This window comes from Dufourea novaeangliae, unplaced genomic scaffold, assembly GCF_001272555.1.
Source record: "Dufourea novaeangliae isolate 0120121106 unplaced genomic scaffold, ASM127255v1 scaffold147, whole genome shotgun sequence".
Classification (NCBI taxonomy): Eukaryota; Metazoa; Arthropoda; class Insecta; order Hymenoptera; family Halictidae; genus Dufourea; species Dufourea novaeangliae.
Window position 1 is genome coordinate 64,860 of NW_015374029.1, and position 24,852 is coordinate 89,711.

At 34.3% G+C, this 24,852-nt stretch overlaps 4 protein-coding genes across 7 annotated transcripts; 3 read left to right on the top strand and 1 right to left on the bottom strand.

Moving 5' to 3' along the window:
* Positions 1 to 1,384: 1,384 nt before the first annotated feature.
* LOC107189420 (inositol-tetrakisphosphate 1-kinase-like) lies at positions 1,385 to 3,134 on the top strand. Its single transcript, XM_015577949.1, is given in 6 exon segments — positions 1,385 to 1,807; positions 1,952 to 2,050; positions 2,115 to 2,256; positions 2,340 to 2,476; positions 2,548 to 3,097; positions 3,100 to 3,134. Coding segments are annotated over 6 exon segments (1,074 nt in total). The 5' UTR covers positions 1,385 to 1,696.
* Positions 3,135 to 4,267: 1,133 nt separating this feature from the next.
* LOC107189397 (protein crooked neck) lies at positions 4,268 to 7,619 on the bottom strand. The gene is made up of 14 exons (XM_015577922.1): positions 7,429 to 7,619; positions 7,122 to 7,197; positions 6,943 to 7,032; positions 6,692 to 6,852; positions 6,413 to 6,609; positions 6,042 to 6,343; positions 5,644 to 5,758; positions 5,397 to 5,572; positions 5,215 to 5,315; positions 5,044 to 5,155; positions 4,792 to 4,938; positions 4,632 to 4,708; positions 4,429 to 4,546; positions 4,268 to 4,336 (listed from the first exon to the last, which is right to left on the bottom strand). The coding sequence occupies exons 2-14, from the start codon at positions 7,155 to 7,157 to the stop codon at positions 4,268 to 4,270; spliced, it is 1,701 nt and encodes a 566-aa protein (XP_015433408.1). The 5' UTR covers positions 7,158 to 7,197; positions 7,429 to 7,619.
* A 651-nt stretch (positions 7,620 to 8,270) lies between these two features.
* LOC107189414 lies at positions 8,271 to 12,905 on the top strand. Of its 4 annotated transcripts, none has more exons than XM_015577941.1 (8): positions 8,271 to 8,331; positions 10,531 to 10,731; positions 10,890 to 11,333; positions 11,430 to 11,617; positions 11,705 to 11,827; positions 11,951 to 12,058; positions 12,159 to 12,457; positions 12,730 to 12,905. In XM_015577941.1, the coding sequence occupies exons 1-8, from the start codon at positions 8,305 to 8,307 to the stop codon at positions 12,810 to 12,812; spliced, it is 1,473 nt and encodes a 490-aa protein (XP_015433427.1). In that variant the 5' UTR covers positions 8,271 to 8,304; the 3' UTR covers positions 12,813 to 12,905. The 4 variants fall into 4 exon arrangements, with proteins under 4 accessions (XP_015433427.1, XP_015433428.1, XP_015433430.1 ...); XM_015577942.1 differs by lacking the exon at positions 8,271 to 8,331 and adding an exon at positions 9,709 to 9,765; XM_015577944.1 differs by lacking the exon at positions 8,271 to 8,331 and adding an exon at positions 10,171 to 10,208.
* Positions 12,906 to 17,313: 4,408 nt separating this feature from the next.
* On the top strand, positions 17,314 to 24,623 carry LOC107189424 (zinc finger CCCH domain-containing protein 18-like). Its single transcript, XM_015577953.1, has 7 exons — positions 17,314 to 17,504; positions 19,656 to 20,686; positions 20,795 to 21,288; positions 21,379 to 21,641; positions 21,741 to 22,136; positions 22,887 to 23,267; positions 23,613 to 24,623. The coding sequence occupies exons 2-7, from the start codon at positions 19,672 to 19,674 to the stop codon at positions 24,022 to 24,024; spliced, it is 2,961 nt and encodes a 986-aa protein (XP_015433439.1). The 5' UTR covers positions 17,314 to 17,504; positions 19,656 to 19,671; the 3' UTR covers positions 24,025 to 24,623.
* Positions 24,624 to 24,852: the final 229 nt, after the last annotated feature.

Sequence of the window (24,852 nt, forward strand, 5' to 3'; positions counted from 1 at the left end):
TCATCGAATACATCCCGTTCCGAGGGTGAACTCTGCGTGCCAAGCTCCAGTTCCTACTCTCTCGGTGAAGTTAAAGTGCTCGGCACAGAGGAATGCGACAGTAGCATTACAGTTTTCATTACGAAAGAGATGCTGGCTTCCTGGAACGAGTCGTCGAAAGTGAGTATAACTGTTCCAACGATGTGATTATTATTATCATTTATTTATCACGATCTCTAATCCAGATAGCACATGACGCCCAATGACGCCTTGAAGACAGCTTAAAGGCGCCTTAGACCTAAAATAGCCGTAAAATGGGCGTCTTCAAGGCGTCTTGTGCTATCTAGAAATTAATGTAATATTACTACCAAAATATGTATAATTAATAAACTGCAGACTCTCTGGAGTTGTGAGTTGCGTGCAACTGTATAAAAGTCAGGAGAATCATCATTTTTTTACATCTTGCCGAAATTGTAATATTGCTTTTTCCAACGAAATGGCGACCATTCAAATAAACATGGGATTTTTATGAAAACGTTTAGGTATTCGTTGAAAAATTGTAATAATTGAAGATTAAATCTTGTAAATAATTGAAATATTAGAATTGAAATTTGAACAAGCGTGATCACCAGAGACCCTATAATGATACTGAATGTATCCTTCGCGGATTTCAAGTACATAAATCTATCAATTATTTCGCAAAATGTAATGTCCGCCATCTTGGAAAATTGTACGTTGGGAAAGGCACGTTTGAAATTTTGTATTGTAGTTCGAACACTTCACCTTCATCCACTTCTAAACTGTGGAACTAAGGTTATTTTGTGATTTATCGAGCTTAAAATTTTCATGATATATTGTTGAAGCTTGAAACTTTTCGAATATAGGTATGGAAATAAAAAGAAAATGATATATTCTCCACTTTTCTACACAGATATGTACATAAGTACAGCCCCTTAAACTTTACCAAGCTACTATTTTTAACATTCCTGTATTTTATAAGCGCATAATGTATTCGTACCAATTATATATGTTAATTGCACTTTTTATATTTCCAGTCGTTAGTACAAAGTATGGGGGAAATTTAGAGTTGCTGATTTGATGAAAAACCCGCTATCTAGGATACGCCAATATGGAATACGTCGTAATATTGCAACCAAAAATGCAACGTCGGTGACGTAGTCTGTAACATGTATTCGTGCTTCCAGATGAATAGAAAAAGAAATGCTTAACAGCAACACCGGATCATTGTAAATAAAAATCTAATTTCAATGGATTATGTAATACACTAGATTGCCACGAACCCGTGTGTAATTAAACAAGAATATCGTAATAAAGTCATGTATAACATGTGACCGACACTGTTATCTCGCTAACCTATGATCGTTTATCGCGTTACATCCACGAAAATCACGTGTGTGATGTCTGTGCGTTCCATTTAAATATAGAAGAATGAATATACGTTGTAAAAACTGGGCGCTAAAAGCTTAATGATTCACAGAGCGTAATAGCGCGGTGACAGATGGATTTTTTTGAAATGTCACAAACATAACCTCATGTTTCGGCGAAAATATGAAATTATTCAATACATAGGACTCTTGTAGACAACACGATTAATAAAGTACCGTTCATATAACGCGACTGGTAAAATAATGTATTGTATACGTTTTAATGGATAAGCATTTTATTCGGCGTGAGGAAACAGTAAATAGAAAATAAAATGTGCGACAAGCATGTCATCGGTTATTGGATATCCGAAAAGAAACGACAGAAGTTCAATTGGAATGATTTTTATAATCTCTGTGAATCCGAAGGTTTTCAGTTAAAGATGGTAAGTAGATTTACTACGGTTTTCTTATTATTATCGAATAATTATGGCATACAAACTATCGTGGTAGTCCAAGGTTATGTATACATACTTCTATTTTGTTCTTTTTCCTAATAACGTATCCTAAAAGGAATTCTTTGGTTTCAGATTGATGTAAACACTGATCTTGAATCTCAGGGACCATTTCATGTTTTTATACATAAACTGACGCATAATCTAGCGCATGCAGAACATGGTGATCAAAATGTATGATAAAATTCTTTAGTTTCGTTGTAATTCGAGCTCTTCTAATAATTTATTTCTGTAACAGGCCAAAACAGTTATTTCAAAAATAGAAGAGTACTTCTGCCAGCATCCTGAAATAATAGTTATTGACCCTTTGGACAATATTAAGATTTTAATAGATCGTTATAAATACTATGAACTCATAAAAGAACATGTACAACTTAATGGTAATTAAAAAATTACGTCACTTCATATAATTTTACAATATAGGTGTGAATCGTAGCAACTAATTCTGAGCCTTAATTTTTAGATGTATTTACTCCAAAATTTGTAGAAATTACGAGTAAAAGTACTGTTGAGAATATATCTCTGTTAAACAGGGCAAATATTAAGTTCCCATTACTCTGCAAACCAGTTCTTGCTCAGGGTTTCAGTGACGCGCATAAAGTAAGGATTTTATTCTATCTGGGGAAGTGTATTTGTATACAAATACATGTAATTTTACTTTCAATTTTCAGATGATGATAATTTTCAATGAACAGGGCTTGAGTGATTGTCAGCCACCTTGCGTGGCACAAGAGTTTATCAATCATAATGCAATTGTTTACAAAATATATGTAGTTGGCGAACATTTTCATGTAGAGGAGAGACCAAGTTTCAAGAATTTTTATGAAGAAGACTGTACTTCGTTAAACACAATATTTTTCAACTCGATGAATATATTTAAGAGTGGTTCTGAATCGAAATGGTCCATCTTATCGGAAGCAGACATTCCATTAACAGTAAAACCGGAACATGAAACATTAGAGAAGATTGTCAAAAACATCACAGAACTTTTCGGACTACGTTTATTTGGTGTTGATGTTGTTATCGAAAATCATACTGGAAAATATGCGATTATAGATGTAAACGTATTTCCGGGATACGTTGGTTATCCAAACTTCTTTGAACAGTTACTAGAATGCATTAGGAAATTGTTAGTCGAGCAAACCAATTCGCGACAAGATTCTAAAAGCTATACATTAAAAAAGTGTTTAAGCGATGATCTAGATTCTGGTTTTGAAAGTGATGAAAAAAGAAATATTCTACAAAGACAAATAAATAAGTATGACAAGCAACAGGTAAATTAAAAGAATGGATAACTATCAAATGATATTCCGGTTTACTGTATTCTAACAAGTACAAAAAAGTATTGTTTAAAGAAATAATACACTTTTTTTTTATAATACAACATTTTCATTTATTCTTCTTTTCACAAACAACATTTTAAATTGTTGCAATCAGAAATATTTATTTTTTTTGTACATTCTTTATTTGATTATTTTTTTAGTACCTTATACAGTTGTAAAAAGAAACTAATTCGTTTGTTGTTGATATTCAGTTATTTTAAGAAATTTGCCCTTTGTGGTTACAAACGCGTAAAACGCTGACTGCCAAAAAAAATACTTTTCACTTATACATACACTGTGCTTGGCAGTGATCGACGGAAAGTTCGATGAATAGAATTTGCAGTTTAAATTTACATTTTCATAGTAGACTATAAAAGTGTACATCAGCATTCAGCGAGAGCATTGAAAACATGTAATAACAGAGTTATTAAATATCGTTAACTTCCATATTTTAATTATGTAGTTGTTTATCGTTTATTACACCGCGATTCGTTTCATTATTGATACGTAAAAGTTCCAAGTACAAATATTATGTCTAACAAAACGAATGTGGTATCATAAATGCTGGTTATACTATGGAATTTTCTAAATATACATTTTTTTTAAAGTTCAAAAAACGTGTTCATTTATTCACATGTGTAAAAATAGAATATTAACTTATATATACAGAAGCAATAGGAAACCTTTACATTGAAAGATACAGTTACACTCTAACTGTTAGATTCCGATTGAGAAGTATTCATGCCTGGATTAGTTTCAGTTTTGTCGTTAAGTTCTTTTTGTTTCATCCAGGCTTTTGCAGACGCCAAGAATTTAAGATTGGGCCTCTGGGACTCGTCTTCGGGGAAAACAAAGTCGAACACTTCTTCCCAACCATCGTCACTCTAAAAATGAAAGAACAATGTCTTACTGTTTCCTTGGAAGAATACAGAAACAAGAACAGTAGCTTTATTTACCCCATCTTCTCCCACGATGCGTCTTCTACGTTTAATTCTTCGAGGCATTTTCTCCATAATTTTAGTGCGAGTTTCGTCATCTCCTTTTTCATTTTCAAAATCTCTCCATGCTTCTAAAAGCAGCGCTCTGCTTTCTTTATCACCACTTGATATAATTCAAATTTGGCATACGCGATCCAGACCTGAATAATATGTCGTATTCAATGATAGTGTAAAAAAAAAGAAAAATATTACGATTACATAATTCATGTTTCAGTGCCATTGTCAAACTTACCTTCACGTGAAGCGTACGTTCTATCAATCTTTCAAATAATTGTCTTGCATTTTCTGTTTCATCCTGCGCTATTTCAAAATCAATATAGGACTTCCATAGAAGTTCCGGCATGTCCAATCTACACATTAAAAATAGGAATGTACAATTTTAATAAAAACTACAAATTAAATACTGTTCACTATAGTTACTTTTAAACATTTTACCTAGGCTGCGATATAGCTAATTCGTAAATAGCTCTAGCACGCTCTACATCACCTAAAAGTGTTTCCAACTCTGCAAACTGTTTGAAACAAATTTCAATAAGTACTCGATAATTAAAAAAAAAATTAAGACAAGTGATTAGTAAAACTTTGTTTCGCATACTTTCATCCATGTAGTGCAATTCTCTGGACCAAATTCGAGAAACTTTTGGTATAAAATTCTACATCTATCGAATTCTCTCAATTGTATTTCTAAGTCGATGTATCCACGGTATAATTTGTCTCTAGAAGAAATACCTAATGCCATACCCTAAAACAGTTTCAAATAAAATAAATAAATGTTTTAAAATTGCAGGTGAATTGTACAAAATGCAGAAGTATATATTCTGTCAAGTTTTAAAAGTTAAATACATACCAACGTTTTTCTAGCCGCTGTTAAATTTTTTTGTCTTATCTCGAAATACGCATAGAGCAGCCAAATTTTTGAAAAAGTGAAATGTTTATGAGGTATTAACTCTAAACATGCCCTGAAAAAATATTGATTTATAAATCGCTGTTACAGTTTTTGAAAAAAAGTATTAATTACCTGTAGACCTGTCGACATCTTTCTATATCTTCAGTATCGAGTTCTTCAAAAAGAGCATAGTTTATCCAAAGATAAATGTATCTTCTCCAAAACTGTTTTTCCTGTAACATGGAAGTATGGTAAACTTATATTAGCCATTTCAATGTGAAATATAAAATTACATAAAATGTGTCATCTCTTACTTTGGTCGGAGGTACATTAGCTATAGCCCGTTCGTAAGTTTCTCTGATAATATCTACATTTCCTTCAGACTCCACTAATCTCAAGTAGTCAAACCAAGCATCATAATTCGAAGGATTTTCGTTTACTTCTTGCTCATATTGATACTTCCTTTTGCTGACAATTACATCCTCAATACCTATAACAGAAAAGAATGCAATATATAGAAAATTAGTTACAACAGTTTATTATCATAATAAAACGTAGTACCTGAGCGATCTCCATATTTCTTTTCATGTATGGTATATGCTTTATAAATTTCTTGTGTCTTCTCTTTTGGAATATGATCCAATGCATATTTGTAAATTACTCTGGCTCGATCATGCTACAAGAAAACATGTTTAGAATATTTTACCTTGAAATGGAATTACTTAACACTAGGTTTACGGGACGTGTCATTTTGACGCATTTCGAATACCTTCTAATCTCGAAATTCTCTATGTAGTATACCCATTTCTACGGGCACGCGTCAATTTGACGCGATCATAAATTTAGTATTAAATACAATAAATTGTTTTTTTAAAGAAAATGTGCGGTTTCGTTGACGCGTGTTCGTAGAGATAGGTATATAAGAAATGTTCATAAATCTAGTATTAATATCGATTTACCTCTCTTTGTCCTTCTTCAAATTTCGCAAATGCAATAAACAACTTTTCATCCAAACTTTCATCACCGTAGAAGTTAATAGCTCTCTCATAAACACTACGAGCTCCATTTATGAATCCGTGCGATTCCTCAAACCGTGCATACTTTATCCAATGTTTAACATCGGGGTGAACCATCACAAATGTCTCATAAATTTGTCTGGCTCTTTGTATTTCTTTGTACCTCAATTCGAACTTAATGTACGTTTGCCAAGCCTGTTCATCAGGTTCCCATTCCATCCACCTTTCGAATACTTGACGTGCACCTAAATACATCTACATGTTAATAACTTCTTACACAAAACATCAAACGATCGATGAAACTGCAACTTTACCGGCAATATTTTCTAACATTTCTTCCATATAAGTATATTTATACCAGAATTGATTTGCTCTAGGCAATATAGTAACTGCACGGTCCCATAAATTTCTGGCATGGTTTACTTGACGATTTCGCATTTCCATCTCTGTGTACTTCAGCCATAATGTAATGTTTCTGTGATCTACATCTAATGCTCGCTCATAGATAGAGCTAAAAGTTAAATACACAGTTTTCAAATAATCTACGTCAGCAATTTCTATTCAAAAGTAACAATGAACTGTATATATCATACCGTGCCCTTTGTATCTGCTTCTGACTTTCTTCCCACTGAGCATACTTTATCCAATTTGAGATTACCATACGATTCTTGCGGATATTGTCTTCAAAAGCTTTGCGCTTACGATGTTGATAATCAGCTAATTCATGAGGATCAGAAATTTTTTGTTTTGGTGGCTAGAGAAACATATTAATAGATTCATTATAAATTATTCTTTTAGTATTTTACTTCTTCATAAAATATTAAAGATCAACAATAATAGTTACCGGAGGTAAAATCTCAAGATCTCTTTCTTTAGCCTCCCGCAAAAGCTGTTCTGCTGTTATTTGAATTTCAGCAGGCGCTTTATTCTTAACCTGCAACAATTTTAATAATTCCATGTTACAAAATCATTTTACTATGTTGAAATATATGAATATACATTTGAAAAGGAAAGATTAAATACCTTAGCAACTTTTGGCATTTTCTGAGACTTCTCCATGGTGTTTGAATTAGTTACACTTCTTTAAATATGTAAGCCGCTGAAGTAAATAAAATAAATAAAAATTACTTAGCAAATACAAAACAGTTCATAAGTGTTCTGCAGTACAACCTTAACTTCCACATTTTTGGCGGTGAAGTAATGGATAGTTGTAATAAATTATCATAATGTTATTGTTTTTTTACATTGCATATACTACATTTCTTCAATTGTTAGAACGCTTCAGGGTACTTTATAGTAAATAAAAATCGATAGGTTAAGTTCAACTAACCTATATTCCTATTCTTGTCGTTACTTTATGGTAAGCAGCCTTTACATGTCATTGATGACTGCATTTCCAATATTTTTATTACTAGACTCCGAATTTTATATATTTACGATAGGCATAACTGAATAAACGACACAAAACAAAAACCTCAAAAAAATTTGCTACAGCTTGCTTGCTACACTTATTTTATTCTAAATACATGAAGTGGCTTCTACCCCACTACATTTACAGAATATTTGGGGCGAATACACAATTTATTTCAGTAATTTTTGTACACTAAGATTGCTGACACTGTAATGCTATTGCACGCGCGAACATTGCACTTTTTTAAACAGTTCTCGCATACAATGATGAAAATTCATACGACATTAACGCATTACTGTTTCCAATACATATGTGAATTCATGTAAGATGAATAAAGAATTCAATGCCCGTGGAACAGATCTAAAATTAATACAAGATTGATGAAGAAGCATATGATTCGTCGGTTGTCATAAGTTAATTTTCTCACAGTGAAAACAGTCGCGTGACTGGTATGATAGTGACGTTTGTAGATCCGTGACGTTTGCACGGGAAACGTTTAGTTGCAAACGGAAAATTGTCAGAATAGCATTGCTCGAGCGATTTCAGAGCGACGTATCCCGCAGGTCCTTCAAAATTGACCATCAAACGAGAACGAATGAAAAGATCGCGAGGGGTTTACACGAGAATTTTCTTTCACGTGGGCTGCACGAAACAACCGTGGATGAACGCGTCGGGTCGAGAGAAAGATAGAAATAGTACGTAAGAAGGAGAGGTTAATTTGTGCACGGAAAAGAGCCAGAGAAAGAAAGCGAAACGTAGAGGAGCCGCTGAGTGAATTGTCAAGTGAAATCAGAAATGGCTGCCAACGAGCAACAACGCAAGGTGAGTAGGGAGAAATACATTGTATTTTTCTCGAATTCCGAATGACATTACGGTACGTTCCAATGATCCGTCCGATCCGTAATATCGTCCGGAGGCAATTTTTTCGGTCGGAACGGTCGAACGCGAAATTTGTTTGCGACGATTTCGAATGAAAGAACGGGATCTGTACGACGTCTTGGGGACAGTCATACTAAAAGAAACAACGATTGCCGAACGTTGGTTCTGAGTTGATAAATATTTGACAGCGCGGGGGATCGTGGAATAGAGTGTACGAAAAACAACTCGAGTCTTACGCGGACAGGAATTCTTCAACGATACGTTCCACTTCATTCAAATATTTGCCAGATCATCGATGCATAGAAAGACATATAGATTGCTGTGTGCAGTATTTACATTCGTACGAGCAGCTGTCAGTAGGCGATCGGAAAGGTGTCATGAAATCATGCAAAACATACGTAACGCACGGTTCTCCTCGACGATCAGTTCGCAGAAAATGTTCCATCATTTTTGTCAAAATTATTAGAAGTTCGTACAAAATCTGACAGCGATCGCGCGACTTTGTCAGTCAACGTACAGTAACGTTAACGAAAGTTGCTACGTATGACAGGCGACGTACCCTGACAATTTTGATAATGCTTCCTCCATTATTTTCTTCGTCAATATTCTAGATCGACGATTTCCTCGCGAGATAATTCGGAATTTATAGAAAAAAAAAAATAAAATAATAAGATGATTAGTTGACATAATCTGGACTTTGTGCGCTCGAGGTAATTAGACACAATACGAAAATTAACATATGCCTGCTATGACGACATTATATCTGTAAAATTTTTATTTTTTTCTTCGTCAAGATCGGACTGGTCATTCTTTAACAAATTTTTAATTACCTACTATCGCGTCGCTGTCGATCGAAGCGAAAGATATTTCGAGAATACGGGGGAAATGCAACATTCTCCCGAGATTGAATTTTTACCAAATCGAGCATTTGTAAATCGTTCTCCTCGTTACACCATAAATAGACACGATTTTCCACGGATTTATCGCGGAACGGTCTTTTTTTGGAAAAATCGTTCGTGCATTTTCATGGACGTCACGTAGCGCTGTTAAATACCATTCTTCCAACGATTTATAGATGATGCTGCAATTTACATTCGATTTCATAATAATGCACGGAATACAAATTAATGCTTTTACTACACGCCATATTTCACAATGAAGTTTACTTATCAGAAAGGTGAAAACATGAAAATGATAACGATGTCTAACAAAAAGGCTGTTCTCGACCGAAACTAATATTTTTCTTTTATTTTCTCCTTATGTACACACGTATTATGTGTATTACATATATATGTACAACGATCTCTTGTTGTGTTCATTCGTTGATTCACGTTTACATTTCGCGATTACTTGAATAACATTTAATTAAGCATGGAGGTGAATAGAATGGCAGATAGGCCAAGAGATATTTTAAGGAACTTATATCATTTTATCATGTACATTGCAATAAAGTATTTTGAGGAAATTATTGTATATTATTTTTTTTTATAAAATATACCTCGTAGAAAACGGCAAAATATTTACATAACTTTTGTTTCCATATATTGGAAGAAACAATAATTAAAGAAACATATGTTATTTATTGCTGAAAGCAGTATATGAGTCACAGTTGATAAATGCCCTATAACAACAATATGGGAAAAAATTTATAAAATATTCTAGTGCAATTTCTAAGAAAAAAGTGTGTAATTGTTGGTGACACTACAGTAATAAGAAAGTCATTTTTAAAAATTATATTTGATACAAATAATAAGTTTCAATGGATTATCATTATATATTGAACTTCTACATAAGTATATGTGACCTTAGAAACTGTCAAGGTATCTGATTTTGAGGCTTCACAAGTGCTATAACATGACTGAAATTGTTGTGATGTAAAGATTACAAAAATATATTTATTTCTGTACTATTATTTGACTGTGTCACATTCTTATAGGTAATAAAATAAATAATTGACCATGAAATGTTATATATATATATACACACATGGTATGGAAATTCTAAACATACAGTAATACTATGTGGTTATTGATTTATGTAATATTTTGGATTTAAACAAAAATAATTATTTTATTCAAATATCATTATTAATAAGTGTTTATGTTTGTGTATATATTTAATGAAATTGGATTGAATAATTAGGAGCCACGGGAATTAGGAGAACCAGCCCACCATGCAAGAAGACCTATGAATGCATTTCTTATTTTTTGTAAACGACATCGTGGTTCAGTGCGGTCTGGTTTCCCACATTTAGAAAATCGAGCAGTCACAAGGGTTCTTGGGGAATGGTGGGCCACCCTTCATCCAGATCAAAAAAGTTCATATACAAATTTAGCACAGGAGGTAAATCATTTACAAAATGAAACCTTGAAAGTCTATAAGGTATTCGAATGTTGTCTAAATTGTTGATAAGAATCGAATGTATTTGTTCAATTTTATTGAGTGCATGACATTTGGTGATTGGATTCAAGTAAAGTAATACTAGTTTAATTATTTTTCAGTACAAAGATGCATTCTTGAATGCAAATCCTGATTTTAAATGGTACAAATTACCGGCACCTCCTTTACGTACTTTGAATACTAGGCCTACAAATAAAAAAACAGAAACAAGTTCTAATGAGCAAGTTATAGAAACTGTCAAGTCCGAGAATGAGTCTTCCGATTATTCAAAAGCTGACAAGCAAGATGGACAATCAATTCAGCCGGGTAAATTAGCAGATGAATCCCAGATTGGTGGCCTCAGTTCTTTGTTCACACCTCAGAAACTGCAAATAACTGACGAGCAAGCAATTGTGATTGAAAATGATAATGAAGTTCCAAAACCTCCTCAGAAAAAATATGCAGATTCGTCGTTTTCACCCGATCAGAAAAAAGAATGCAAAGCTGATCTTTTTGATGCAAAGAAAAGGAGAAAGTCTGAATCGAATAACAATGAGCATCAATATGTAAGAGTGATTGTCCTTAACATGTAGTTTTATAATTGGTATAGGTACTTTATTTGTTGAGATCATTATATAACTGTAATTAACATTAAATTTTAGGACACAGATGATGACAAAATGGAAATAAGTAATTTTATAACTACAAATATGCCTTCAGAAGAAACTAATTTTAGAAGCGAACGAACATGCAAAGGTTTACGTTATCAAAAATTCCTTGCAGAGCAAATGAAGAATATTAATGCACCAGGGCAGCAACCGAAACGAAGACGACAAACTGGAAATCGTAGGTAAATATTTCTTTAAACTGCTGTGTACAGTCAAATTGTTAATTCATTGTTCATATTATAAATTGCCTTAACTAATACTTTTGCTAGCACTGATGGACAAACGAACGAAAGAAGACATTCTATTTCATCGAATGTCAGTGAAAAAACTGATTCTTTGAGTAGTGAAGGTGGAAATAGTTCTCGTGGTGAATTGGAACATCTTGTAGAAAGGTAAAATTAACGTCTTTCTTTATATTCGAAATTTTTCAATTGTAAATATAACTATATAATACAAATGTAAATTATAAATAAATGTATATACAAATGAGAAAATAATGTGAATACTGCTTAAAGTGCCGAAGGGAATATTGAAGCTTCAAAACCAGAAGAAACAGAAACAGAAGGTGCAGAAGGAGAATTAGATTTTGGACCATGGACAGCACGTAAAAGATTTCGAGCTGAGTAAGTTTAATGTTGTATTGATTTGAAGATATTATGCAATGAAATTATACGTGCGATGAGCATACATTACCGACTTTTATGTGATGTCTTTCTTGTTTAGGGATTTTAATTTAGAAAAGAAAATCGAAGCATTACCATCTTTAAGTTTAGAAGAATTTCAGGAAAAGAAGAAACAACAACGTACGAAAAAGAAAAAAATCGTACAAAAGTATAAAAACAATTTCAACGCTAATGGTCAAGCGAATGGTTCAAATAATCGAACAGAACATGAAAATGAGGATATCGAGAAAGGGCTTCTGGTTGGAAGTCAAAAGAGGAAAGCACGGAAACAGAGCATTACGCGTAATGCAGCAGCTATTAATGATTCCACACAAATTGAAGCAGATGAATCTAATAAATGTAAGTATATATATATTTAATTAGTACTACAGTGGTCATTTATTTTTATGCATTTCGTTTTATTATACAATAAAATCGTGTACAATGAAAATATGTTGTATGAAATGGAACAAATGGAATATAGCTTACGCGTTACATTTTTTACAACTTTTATTAAATATTAATTGACCTATTATGGATATTCACATGTCTACGATAAAAAAATATGTCTACATTATTATCTACAAAGTAATTATATGTGTTAATATAATTATTCATGTAAATATTAATAGCATGGTGTGCGTCGCCGGACTTGGAAGCGCTGGCATGTCTTGCAGCAGTTGCCGCCAACAGAACAAAACTTACGAAAAACTAATATACATAAGATATATTTTTCGATGTGTAGCGGCTATTCGCGATAAGAGTTTGCACTATGCAAAGCTAAAACCATATTCGTTTATTTCTTTAATATAATTTTTTATTAGCAAAATTATTGAAATAATTGCTTTCGATTGCTGTTAAAAACATAATAACAATTCCAACCGATCGAAACTGTACCACGTTATTATTGTTAGTATCTATGTCGTTAATTGCTGTTAATATGAATATTACTATTTTGACTGCTACATGTTTATTTCACAACTCAACATATAAAGATATTTCTTTTATGTTGCATAAATATCCTAGAAACGTGGTCAGATAGACAGTTTCGTCTCTTCTTTTCTTTTTTGTATAGTTTGTTAACGAATAATGTTGTTACTATTAAATACTGAAGGAAGATTCTAGTTTTCACTTTTGCGTTGCGTGTAATTATTAAAATATCTCGTCATATGTTTCTATACTTGTTAATAAACACCTGCAGTGCAGATGATAGCCATTTTATCTAATTTAGAGAAGAAAAAAAAAGAAATGCCCGCATATTGATGTTCATTGGGAAATGTTTTGCTACTTTCAACAAAGAACAAATGACGATTATTTTCACATAAGACCTGATTAGGCAAAATTATCAATGAACGAAAGGAAAAGAGTATACTTACAATAAGAGAGTGTTAGTCAATGTGTATTATATAATATGATGTTGGAAAGGCAGGAGTCGGATCTTGCAAAGTAATTTTTCTAATTACAAAATATTATAAATGTGATCGAAAGGTAATAACAACAAAGCCGATGAACAGGGCATTTTTATCATATCGATGTGTAGTAATGGTAACATGTAATAATTGAAAAGTCACTTGTTACTATTTTTGTTATTATCATCGGCATACGTTTAATCTATATTTCATTATGTTCTGTAAACATTTTATGTACATAGAAATAGGTGCAGTATTATGAAAGATATCCTTCACGATCTGAATATCAAAAAAGGATATAATCAAAATATACATGTATAAATATATATGTATATATATATGTATATATATTTATACAGATATGCAAGACCACTGTTTATACGTTGTACATGCGTACATCTAAACATACGTAACAATGTAACTTGCGAGAAAGTATAGAATATGTAAATTTTATTGTTAATGAGTGTTTCGTGTACTACGAGAACGTGTGTATATATGTACGCATGTAATTTGATAAGACTACATATATATATATGAATGTATATTTATAATATTTATATTAACTAACTATTATTTTAGTATTAAGACCATGAAAATGCGATTCTGTGCTCTGTTTGAGAAAGTAAGAGACTCGTCTGTGATTTTGGCTAAAGGAGTTTTTAATATTTTATATTTTTCTATTGATTTTTCTCTCCTTTTCTTTCTCACCTTTTTATGTTCAATGAAGTCTTAACTCCAGTCACTCCAGTAAAATGATAGGAACAACTAATGTTAGTAAATTCCTGTGTAATATGAAACTAGTATAACTGATTATATTTCAAATGTGCCTTGAAGATATATGAACATAGATATTAATCAATGACCAACAATATATTTTCGATTCGTTTCACAAATTTAACTGTTTTTTGGCTTCTACATTTATACCTCTACATTTTCTAAGTGTGGTTAATGGTACATAACTATAGTGAGGCTTCATGGCCAGCGTCCGAATACGGGAAGTTTTTGAAAAAAAGAATATCAAGGGAAAGTGTTTCGAATTTTACTGCACAAACATCTATGTACCTAGCTTTAAAAATATAATTTACACGAACATATATATTATATATGTATGTATATATATATACATACACTCACATACATTTATGTATATGTATATATGCTTGTAACATATTGTATACCGTTTATATGAATAATAAAGATATAATATTTTGATGTAACTTTGAAGTTATTTGTTATATGATAAACATATAAAATTGCATTACTTGTTATGGATTTTATATATAATTTTCATAATTAATATATATTGTCAGAAAATATTGCGGTAAATAATTTTTATTAGTAATAGACTTATTTGGTTTTGTTAGGATAAAAATAGTAATTTATATTTGTTGAAATGCATCATTTTCCAAAAATATACATATGCTGCTTATACACTCTCTTCCATTTTCTGCGGATTCATGTTTCTTTTTACCATTATATGACTATGGAGTGAAGCACAAAAATAATAATTTTACAATTTCGTTTTATTGTTCACCAATGTTAATGTATTGTAAAATGTTACCGTTCTCTTCTCTATTAAGACTAACAAATCAATGTGTGTGCATGTGTTACATGAAAAATTAATTTCTGCAACATGCTACTAATATGTACTGTGTATGTAAATGTATATTAATATTATATATACGCATCGCGTATAACAAACGTAGAAAGATTTGTGCTTCAATTCAAACTTATTTAATATTAACTATATTCCTTATTATTCTGTTATACTTCAAATTTGTTATATTTATTGGATCAATCATTAAAGATAATATGTTTAAATTAATACAAGTGCACGGAAACCGCTATAAGTGTTTTGACTTTCTAACAATGGAATACGTGCTACCATTAAATTGTTACTACATATTTAAATAGTTGCAAATCGAAATACATTTGGGTGCTTTCCGTATGTGTAGTAGTATGAGCATATTTTTTTCGGTAGAAAGGAATTCATCCATGGTGATAAAATCTATCATTTGAGGGGAATATAACTAGATTCCCTTACTCTTTCTTGAGTTACTACTAGAATTTGTAAATAAAGTCCTTTGTTACGGAGGTTGTGTAGCTGTAACTATTAGCTTCATGCCATAGTCATAGAAATATAGACCAATATAGACTACGCGTCAGTCTGAAACGGACGTCCCAAGTGTCCAAACTGGTATCAACTTTAGAAAAAAGTAGATAGTTTTCGGACGAGTTGGCATCTCTTTCTAATATACCTAAGTGGGGAGCGCCTGCGCATTAACTGGAGGGGAAAAATGTAGAATGACTTTTAATCTATAGAGTGTAGTGTATAAGTATGTAGCAAAACCATGAAGTTTTTAGATTCGTATCTTCAGTTCTATAAATGTTTAATTCACTTACTTGTGAACAATACGCATCGAATTTATCGTCGAATTTTTTTTGGCTCCTCGCCACAAATGCAACGAGCTGCAGCCATTAAACAAATTAATACTTTTAACCTTTTCGAAAATGTTTTGATATATTCTTGTTTACTGGTTGCCATGGATGTCCCCTACGGTTGTTCCATTACTGCACTCCTCAGTATGCCAGCGGGAATGAAAATTTCGGCGACAAACTTATGAAACCTTTATGAAGCTTTGAAGATCGAACGGAAGATTTGCAAGTTACAGAAGAAGAAATTATTTGCGACGGATAAAGTACAATATTTTGTAAGCATGAATAACATCTGAGCGTACTTTTACTGAATCTACATATACAAATATTATTATAAATATATTGTGAAATCATGTACATAAGTAGTACTTAAGGCAATTATTGTTCAATTTATGGAAATACTATTACAATATATTATACCTTTCACTAACTAGCCCATATTAACCATAAACAAATAAATAATAATTGTTAAATTTAGGTCAAATTGCAATAACGGTAAATTTAAAGTTAAAATTTGCTAAATTTTTAATTTGAAATAGCGCGGGAAAACTGCAAAATCGTGATTTTACTAAAATTATGGTAGCCATCTGGTAGCGGAAATTGAAACTAATCCAGAATTTTTGCAAAACGCGCGGGAAACTGTAAACGGGGGGCGCCATCTTGCGCCGTCTTCAAAGCTTCATAAAGGTTTCATAAGTTTGACGCCGATTACAAAAGGACGCTTAACCACCAAATATTCTAATTGGGCCACCAATTAGGAGAAGGCGTTTCTGCTTCGACTAAGCCCTCGTAGAGCAAAATCGGTTAAGAAATATAAGTTTTATTCACCAAAATGTATTTCAATATTGCTGTATTCACTTCTCAACCTATCCCAGGTTTCGATGCTTGCCGTACTGCAGAGGTACGAATTTTTATATATTCTGCTTTAATTACTGGCTACCAAATGTTTCAATTAGGTTACCAATCATTAGCACACCTTTCTACATCGATCGATTCATCCGAAAAGACAATCAATCCAGAAATATCTGTTTTATCAACTTTAAACGTGCGTTGGTACACCTGTATCCTGAAATGTCAGATGACCACATCGTTTTTTTCATTTTTTCTAGAAATTAAGTACCACCAAATGTTGTAATTAGGCCACCAATAACCACCAATCGACCACCAATCGATTGAGTATAACGAAACGTTAAAAAGTCATAATTGTCCAGCTATCTTTACAGAGGAAAAAACAAAGGGTACGTGCAGTTTCGGAACAGAATGTCTATTGGAGTCTACCGTGTCTACTATGACGGTGGTTCATGGTTTGCAGTAATGAAGGACTTTCGATTCCTGCGTTCCATGAATTTTTCGTTTGTGCTTTGTCCTCTTTAAGACTGATTCCACGGCGATCAATTAATTTCGGAATTAACAACGTTTCGTCTTGGGATAGAATTAATCAGACAAACGATAAAACGGAGACGCATCCGAAAAGTCTAATCGTTTTATCTGGGTGACGCCGTCGGCCTAAAGCCTCGGAGCCTTAAAATCTCCAAAGGCCTACAGGCGTACGCGCAACCAAGGTAAGAATCCTACAACACGTTCTTAGCAGATTCACGAAATATTTTGTACCTTTTTCGAGAACGGTGCACGAAATTCCGTGAAATCGTTCGTTTGGAATTTTACAGGTTGATTTGCAATAATGTCTAAAATCAATACAGTGTTAACCTCAATACACCCATGAGAATACTTGAATAAACTTGGACTCAATGTAAAGATTAAAGTGCATTAGGGTTCCGTAGTAATGACTTCTCGATACAATTAGAAATTTGTGTTCGAAGAAAACAACGATATTTTTTTACTTCTTGACGAATTCAGAAATTATTTATTAAGAAAATATAGTATAGTTTGACTGAGCACAGCTGATGGCCAAAGAAGGAGACAAGAGGACTAGGTGGAGAAGCAAAGACAATTGTAATAAAATTTTTGGCAATCAGTTGAGCAAATACTGTTCCATTGATATAATGCTCATTTCATGTGAAATATACTTGGAGGTGATAATATGAAGAGGTAGTGAGTCCAATAGAACTATAAAGAATATATGGATTTAGTAGTAAACGAAGAACATTATCAAAATAGGGAACTCATGCCTCACTTAATGCTGTGCAAAACATTCATATATTATAATTTCTTTGTAGATTAATTCTGAAAATTTTTAAAGTATTAAAGTTGGTTCCGGGCCCTAGGACTTTTTAGCAAGGCATAGTTTGCAATTGAAGTAATTGGAGGTATATTATTTGTATCTACATATAATATTGCAAATACATAATGAATCATTGCATAATATTACAGTTGATGGTTTATTATCTCATTATGTTGTTATCTCCAGGTACACATGTGCTTACCTATAAATAATGATTTGAACTGTTGTTTACTACACACAGCTAATCGTAAAACCCCTTGTTGAGCTTTTATTTCATAACTAAAGAGAGATACATACATGAATAGATAGAAAGAGAGAGAGAGAGAGAGAGAGAGAGAGAACAATCATTGGGCCTCCTATTCTTCTACCTCTTGTCTCAGTATGCACTGATTTCAACACAGGTGTATTGCCCAGCTATACCACCCAGCTATACCATTCATGATCTATGAAATCTTATCTAAAGTATGATTCAAAACTAATTATTTGAAAGCGATTTTGATATTTTCAGATTATTACATTTATGTAAGGTTATATTCTTAATTTAATTATTTATCCTTTGAGTTGCAAGAATATGAAATTGTTTAGACGCAGAATCGATAAAAACAGGCGCATTTGAATAAAGCATACATTGATTACCAATTTAATAGTATTTTTCATGATTAATACTGATTTGTCAGACATTATTATTGCAGTTTGTTTGATATATACATGACAAGTACTAGATATGTTAAATTAGTAATGTAAAGTCTAATGTTTTTAAATATTGAATGTTTCTATTACCTTTCCTAGTTGTAATAATACAGCTTTTACTTACTGTATGTATATTAATGTAAAATTGTATTTTCATTATTTTGCTATAGTAACAAATTATTATTAATCTTTTTATCTCCATTGCTTCTTTAGTACTCATGATAAATGTATGATTAATATTAGTGTTGTACAATCTTGTTATATTCGCTGACGAGAACAGTACTTCAGTTTATTATTTCCTAAATTTTTCCTCTCTTCCTTTTTCTTTGTCTTTCCATATGCCCAAAAGATATTCTTACAGGTTGAAAGTCCGTTCGTTATAGTTTCTAGTGCAGTACAAAACGGTTTGCAGTTTACCGGTATTTCTTAGTTTGTGTTGTGTTCGAGTTGAAAAAGTTTAAAACGTAAACAAAAAAGTTCCGGGCAAGAAATCCTGAAAAACTAACAGTATTTATTGTATATGTGAAAAAAAGTTCAGTTTAAGTATAAAGTATAAAAGTTGCTAGTAACGAAAAAGTTATCGACGTGACATAAAAAGTATGTTCGACACGGTATGGATCGCGCGCGTTGTGCCTTCAAGAGCGAGTACTGCACAGGCTCTTATTGATACAGGTAAGCCCTGCGCTGCTACTGATGCAGATTTTACAGTGCTACATTCGGTCGGTACGGCTAATAAAAATTCACTTCTCAAGTAAGAGGAAATAATGAATTGTTTTAACGATGGTCCCGGTCTTGCATTAAATTTTATTACAAGTATTGTAAGGTTATCACTTGTTTACAGGCTAGAATAATTCATCATGTCAGACTCTGGTTCAGAAAGTTCCTCCTCAGACGGTTATGATGGAAGAAGAAATCCAGTCACGTCTGTTGACAATGTCGCATCGCCGACATACTCGCATCACTCATCTGTGTCGGATCGCAAGTCTAGAGGAAGTTCTATTTCTTCAAGAGGAAAGTCCCCAGCATCTATAATATCTGAAAGGGATTCAAAATCACCAGGATATACACCAATATCGCCTAAGTCTCAAAGATCTGGGTTAGCATCTCCTAGCGAAGAATGTTCTCCCAGATCTATACGCAGTTTGTCAAAATCACCACCTAACACACCGAAGTCGTATCGTTCAAGAAACAATTCTTTGGATTCACCTAGAAGCGATCGTAGCATGTCTCATTCACCTATACCAGATGAAAGATCATGCCCATCCACTCCTAATGACTCTAAATCTTTGCATCTCGAAGACACAGAAGCCAAACAGTTTGACCTGGATATTGATGCACAAAGGTCTGGCGATAATTCTCCTAAATCGTATTCTTATAAAAATAGTGAATCAAGGCAAAGTTCACCAAAATCTCCAAGGTCTGGACATAGTTCACCGAAGTCATTAATGTCTGGAAGAAGTTCTCCAAAGTCAGGTCCAGCATCTCCTATGGATGATCAAGAGTCAGACAAACATTCACCACCTCATTCCCCACCAACGAAGAGTGGTTCGTTTAATGAATTGGATGGAGAACAAATTTCGGACGGAGATATTGAGGACGAACCCGAGTCGATAGCTAAGTCGAAGCCTGCACCAATTACACATGGTGAAGATTTATCAGATGTTTCTGATCTAGAGAGTATGGATGGAGTCGATGGCAATGGTGAACGTGAGTCAGAACTTCAAGAAAATAAGCATAACGAAGAGAGGCGTATAGGAAGCAACGACGATAAAGTAGAGAAAGAAGATAAAAATGCACAGGTTGGATTAACAGAGGAAAGCGAACAGTTGGACTTTGAAGCGGACGGTCAGTGGAAGGATGAACGCGATGACGGTAAATATTTTACAAATGTTTAAAGTAAAGAGTAATTTTACATAAAGTTTGAAAACAATTGATACAATTTACATTTGATATAAAAATAATTAAATATACTATTCTCAGGAGAAACGGATGGACCAATTCTGAAAGAAAACAAAGACGAGAAGGATGGCAAAGATAGGGACAGAGATAAGGATAAGATCAGGTTAAAAGATGGAGGTGATGGAAATGACAAGGAAGAAGGGGAAGAAGATGGAGAGAAAGCGGAGTCTGAATTAGAAGAAGGCGAGCTGAGCGATGGCGATGATGCTCGCCCAGAAGAAACAGAACCAAGGCCCGTTTGCCGGTTTTATAACCGCGGTCAATGTACATGGGGCGTTAGTTGTCGATTTTTACATCCAGGTGTAACAGACAAGGGTAATTACACCATGTTCGATATGGTGAGACCAATGGCATATCCGCCACATGCAACCACTCAGCATGAGTTCAGACCACATATCGATAGGCCAAATATGGTGCGACCATTGCCTGGTTACGGTGCACCGTCACATACGCCAAAAATAGAAGAGCTTCCTACCGAATCTGCATGGGAACGTGGATTGCGACACGCTAAAGAAGTCAGTTTGTGTCCCCACAAAGTTATTACACATAATCACAAATATTAAACCGCAGCATTATAATTAATGTTTACTTATATCTTCGTATAGATGATGCGCAAAGCGAACAAGCGTAAAGAATCGGACATGGACTTCGAAGAGAAGAAAATGAACTTAAGCTTAGGACAAGATGAATTGGACAGAGAAGCAGGTTATTATGTAAGAGCTGCTAGCCCAGAACCACCTGTTGAAAGGTGGCCGCCTCGGGAGGCTCCTCGAAGAGTACCACCGCCAAGAATTACACCTGAACGATATGTCGAAGAGCCCGATCCTTACTATGCACCGCCGGCAGCACCTCCACCAGAGTATTACAGGTAATACTCGACGACTGTAAAACAGCTTCTAAACACATTTGTTTCCTATTCTTAATCATTTCCTTCTAAAAACACAATATTCGTTCATTTTTTCCATAGGAGAGTACATTATAAAGCAGATTCTCGCGTCGCTGAGTATCGAGAACGTATCGATTACCATGCAGTACCTCGTGGAACACCCCATTCTGTTTCTCCACCGCCACACACACGAGATCGTGAACGAGAAAGGGAACGTGAACGTGATAGGGAACGAGAGTATTATGAGAAATACGAAAAGAAACATAAGCGTCCATCAAGGGAAGTTATAGTGGAGCGTATTCCACCGACAAAACCATGGCGGGAAGAAGAACCACCACCGGTAGAAAGGGGTAGAGGAGATGAATGGGCAGATCCTTGGATGCGGCGAAAGTCGCCCAGTGCTGTACGACGAAATACATCGTCCCGACGTTCACGAAGGCAATCGTACTCCTCAGGTTCTTCATACTCGTCGTCAAGGTAATATTTATAGTACGATCATTTGAGGGCTCCAGTACAAGAGGGAGCTGTCACAATAGTATCGTTGTGAGATATTAAGGCTATTACGAAAAGTAGTATACACCATAGTACATATATACAATCATAGTACAAGCAGAAATTTTGCCACGTAGTTATAAATTAAGGGAAAGTAACTAGACATTCAAGAGGTGCCAGGATGAATAAAAATCTCAGTTTTTAATTGCACTGGATCCCTCATTTAATTTTTCATAGATACAAATTCTCTGGCAACAGCAGCGTTCTCTATTACCACCAGATCGTGTTGTTATTAGCACTGGTGGTTATATAAAAATTTTAGTGTCGAATTCAAGTTACAACCATGAATCGTAGGGGAGTCCAATAGCAGCGGGCTTTCCAACATTTGAGAAAAGTGAATAGATATTAATTGCTGCACTGTATATTGTGACAAGTGGTCTGTTCCATACATAAATTAACATTGTCTTTTATGGTTTTCTGTTTCTTGATTCTAAAACAATAACAGTTAGAGAATCTTAAGCTTTAAGGTTTACATTCCTCACGCTATTTGTTCTGTTGTATGACCCACTATTGCACTGACCCCTTTAATTTATAAGTGATAAATAATAATACGATTCATTTGGAAATATTGTATAACTTGTACAATCCGATTAAAATTTTTTTTTTTTTTTTTTTTTTTTTTTTAATATTTCGTGTCTACAAAAGACATACAAGTGTACTGTATGCTCTTTTTAGTTCTAGCCGTAGCTCGAGCCGTTCTAGCTACAGTTCTTACGACTCCCTATCCAGGTCCCGTTCACCATCCCCTCCCTCTAGAACCCGTGGTGCTGGCAAAGGGAAAGCAGTCGTGTCGTCGCCACCCACAAACCCTTCAACTGTCGCAGCTGCTGCGCCACAGCGCGGTGCGATGCTAATGAACCCACCTGCCCCTTCTCCTCGTCCACCCAAAGGTTCCATTTCGCCCACAACCGGAACGTTGCACCGGCGTGCAGGACTCAACCCTCCTGCGCCGAGCCCGCTTTCCTCTCATCAACGACACCACGAGAAGACGAGGGACAAAGCGGCCATAGCAGCGGCAGCTGTAGCAAAAGTTATCAAAAGTCGATCAAGATCCAGGTAAAAAAAAAATTGATAAACAATGCACAGAACATACACATTATCAGTACAATGAGATACAGACTCTAACTATATTGCCACTAGACATATTGCATAGACAGAAGCACTTCCTCTTTCACTAGTACTTTCGAGCACACAGATTTGCGCAGGCGCTAAGACCGGGGCTATGACGACAGAACTTAACACGCAGGGGGCTCTGAACTCATTGCCATTTTACTCCCCTACAGCCCTGACCATGGCAGTATAGTTAGAGTCCATTGTATTTACAGCACGCAACAGTTATTCGATGAACGTGTAGTGCTTTCGGGCCGTTTGAGTACGTAGCAAACATTTCTTTTTGTCTAGATCTTCGCACAGCAGTTCAGGGTCGGAGAGCAGCGGTAGTAGCAGTGATTCCAGCGAATCGAGTTACTCGTCCTCTTCCAGCGAGACCCGTCGTAGAAAAGGTTCGACTCCGCCGATAACACGGAAAGATTCGAAGGGTATCGACGCTTTAAAACTGAGCGGCACCAAGCAACAGATCAAGCTCACATTGAAGCCGACTAGCAATGCCACGGCTGTAAAAAAAATCGATCGGTCCGGTATGATGGCCGGAAAGAAGAGACCGTTAGAATCGCCGCCTTTGATCGACAGTAAAGCGAGCGTCGCTGCCGCTGCGGCGAAAGCAGCCAAGAAAGCGAGTTCAAGGCGAGAAGAATTGTTGAAGCAACTTAAAGCGGTGGAAGACGCAATCGCTCGTAAGAGATCAAAGGTCTAATAACGCGGCTTGTCGCCTCGAAGGTAAATACGTACCTACACGCGTAAATATTTCGTAGATGTATCGTGTAATTAATTAGCCGCTGTAAACGTAATGCCGTGATACGCTGACAAAAGATCATATTGGAAACGGATGCGTTTCCAATTACACAGATTGTTCGAACCGCGATATCAACGTTATATCTCTTAATTTTTTTTCTTGTTAGTAATATGTAAACAGATACAATGTTGAACAAGCCTGTCATATTGTACAGTTTCTTCATCGCTGGAAGTTGATACCCATATGTGTATTTTCACATATAAGATATTCTACATGTACATGTGAAAACGTCGAGCATTGAAGGTTTTTTTTTAAGGATCGATTAATTACAACGATCTGTAGAGATAGAACGAAAAAAAAAAAGAAAAAGAAAATAAACTACTGGACTACGTCGTGAAAAATGCCAAACACACGTAAATATAAACGAACGTGTAATTTATTTATGTATGAACGACGACGGTTTTGTTGAAATACGCAAACTATGTATGATCATCACAAATCTAACATTTTCTAAGCACGATATGCAAGCAAGTTTGGTGATATTGAACGACAATAAGATGTCGCGCCTGTACAAATAATCTATAATTTCTTCTTTTTTTTTATTTTGTTAACAAATTAAGTATACATTTTTTAGAATAGTAGTTGAAAAAAATCTGATCATTCGTGCAAAGTAAAAGTATTCACAGATATTAAAATCAGAATGATCCGTAATGAAATAGTTCATTCGTTGTCAGATTAAGGGAAGGACATAAATTCAATATAACTAAACATAAATACACAATAAAATGT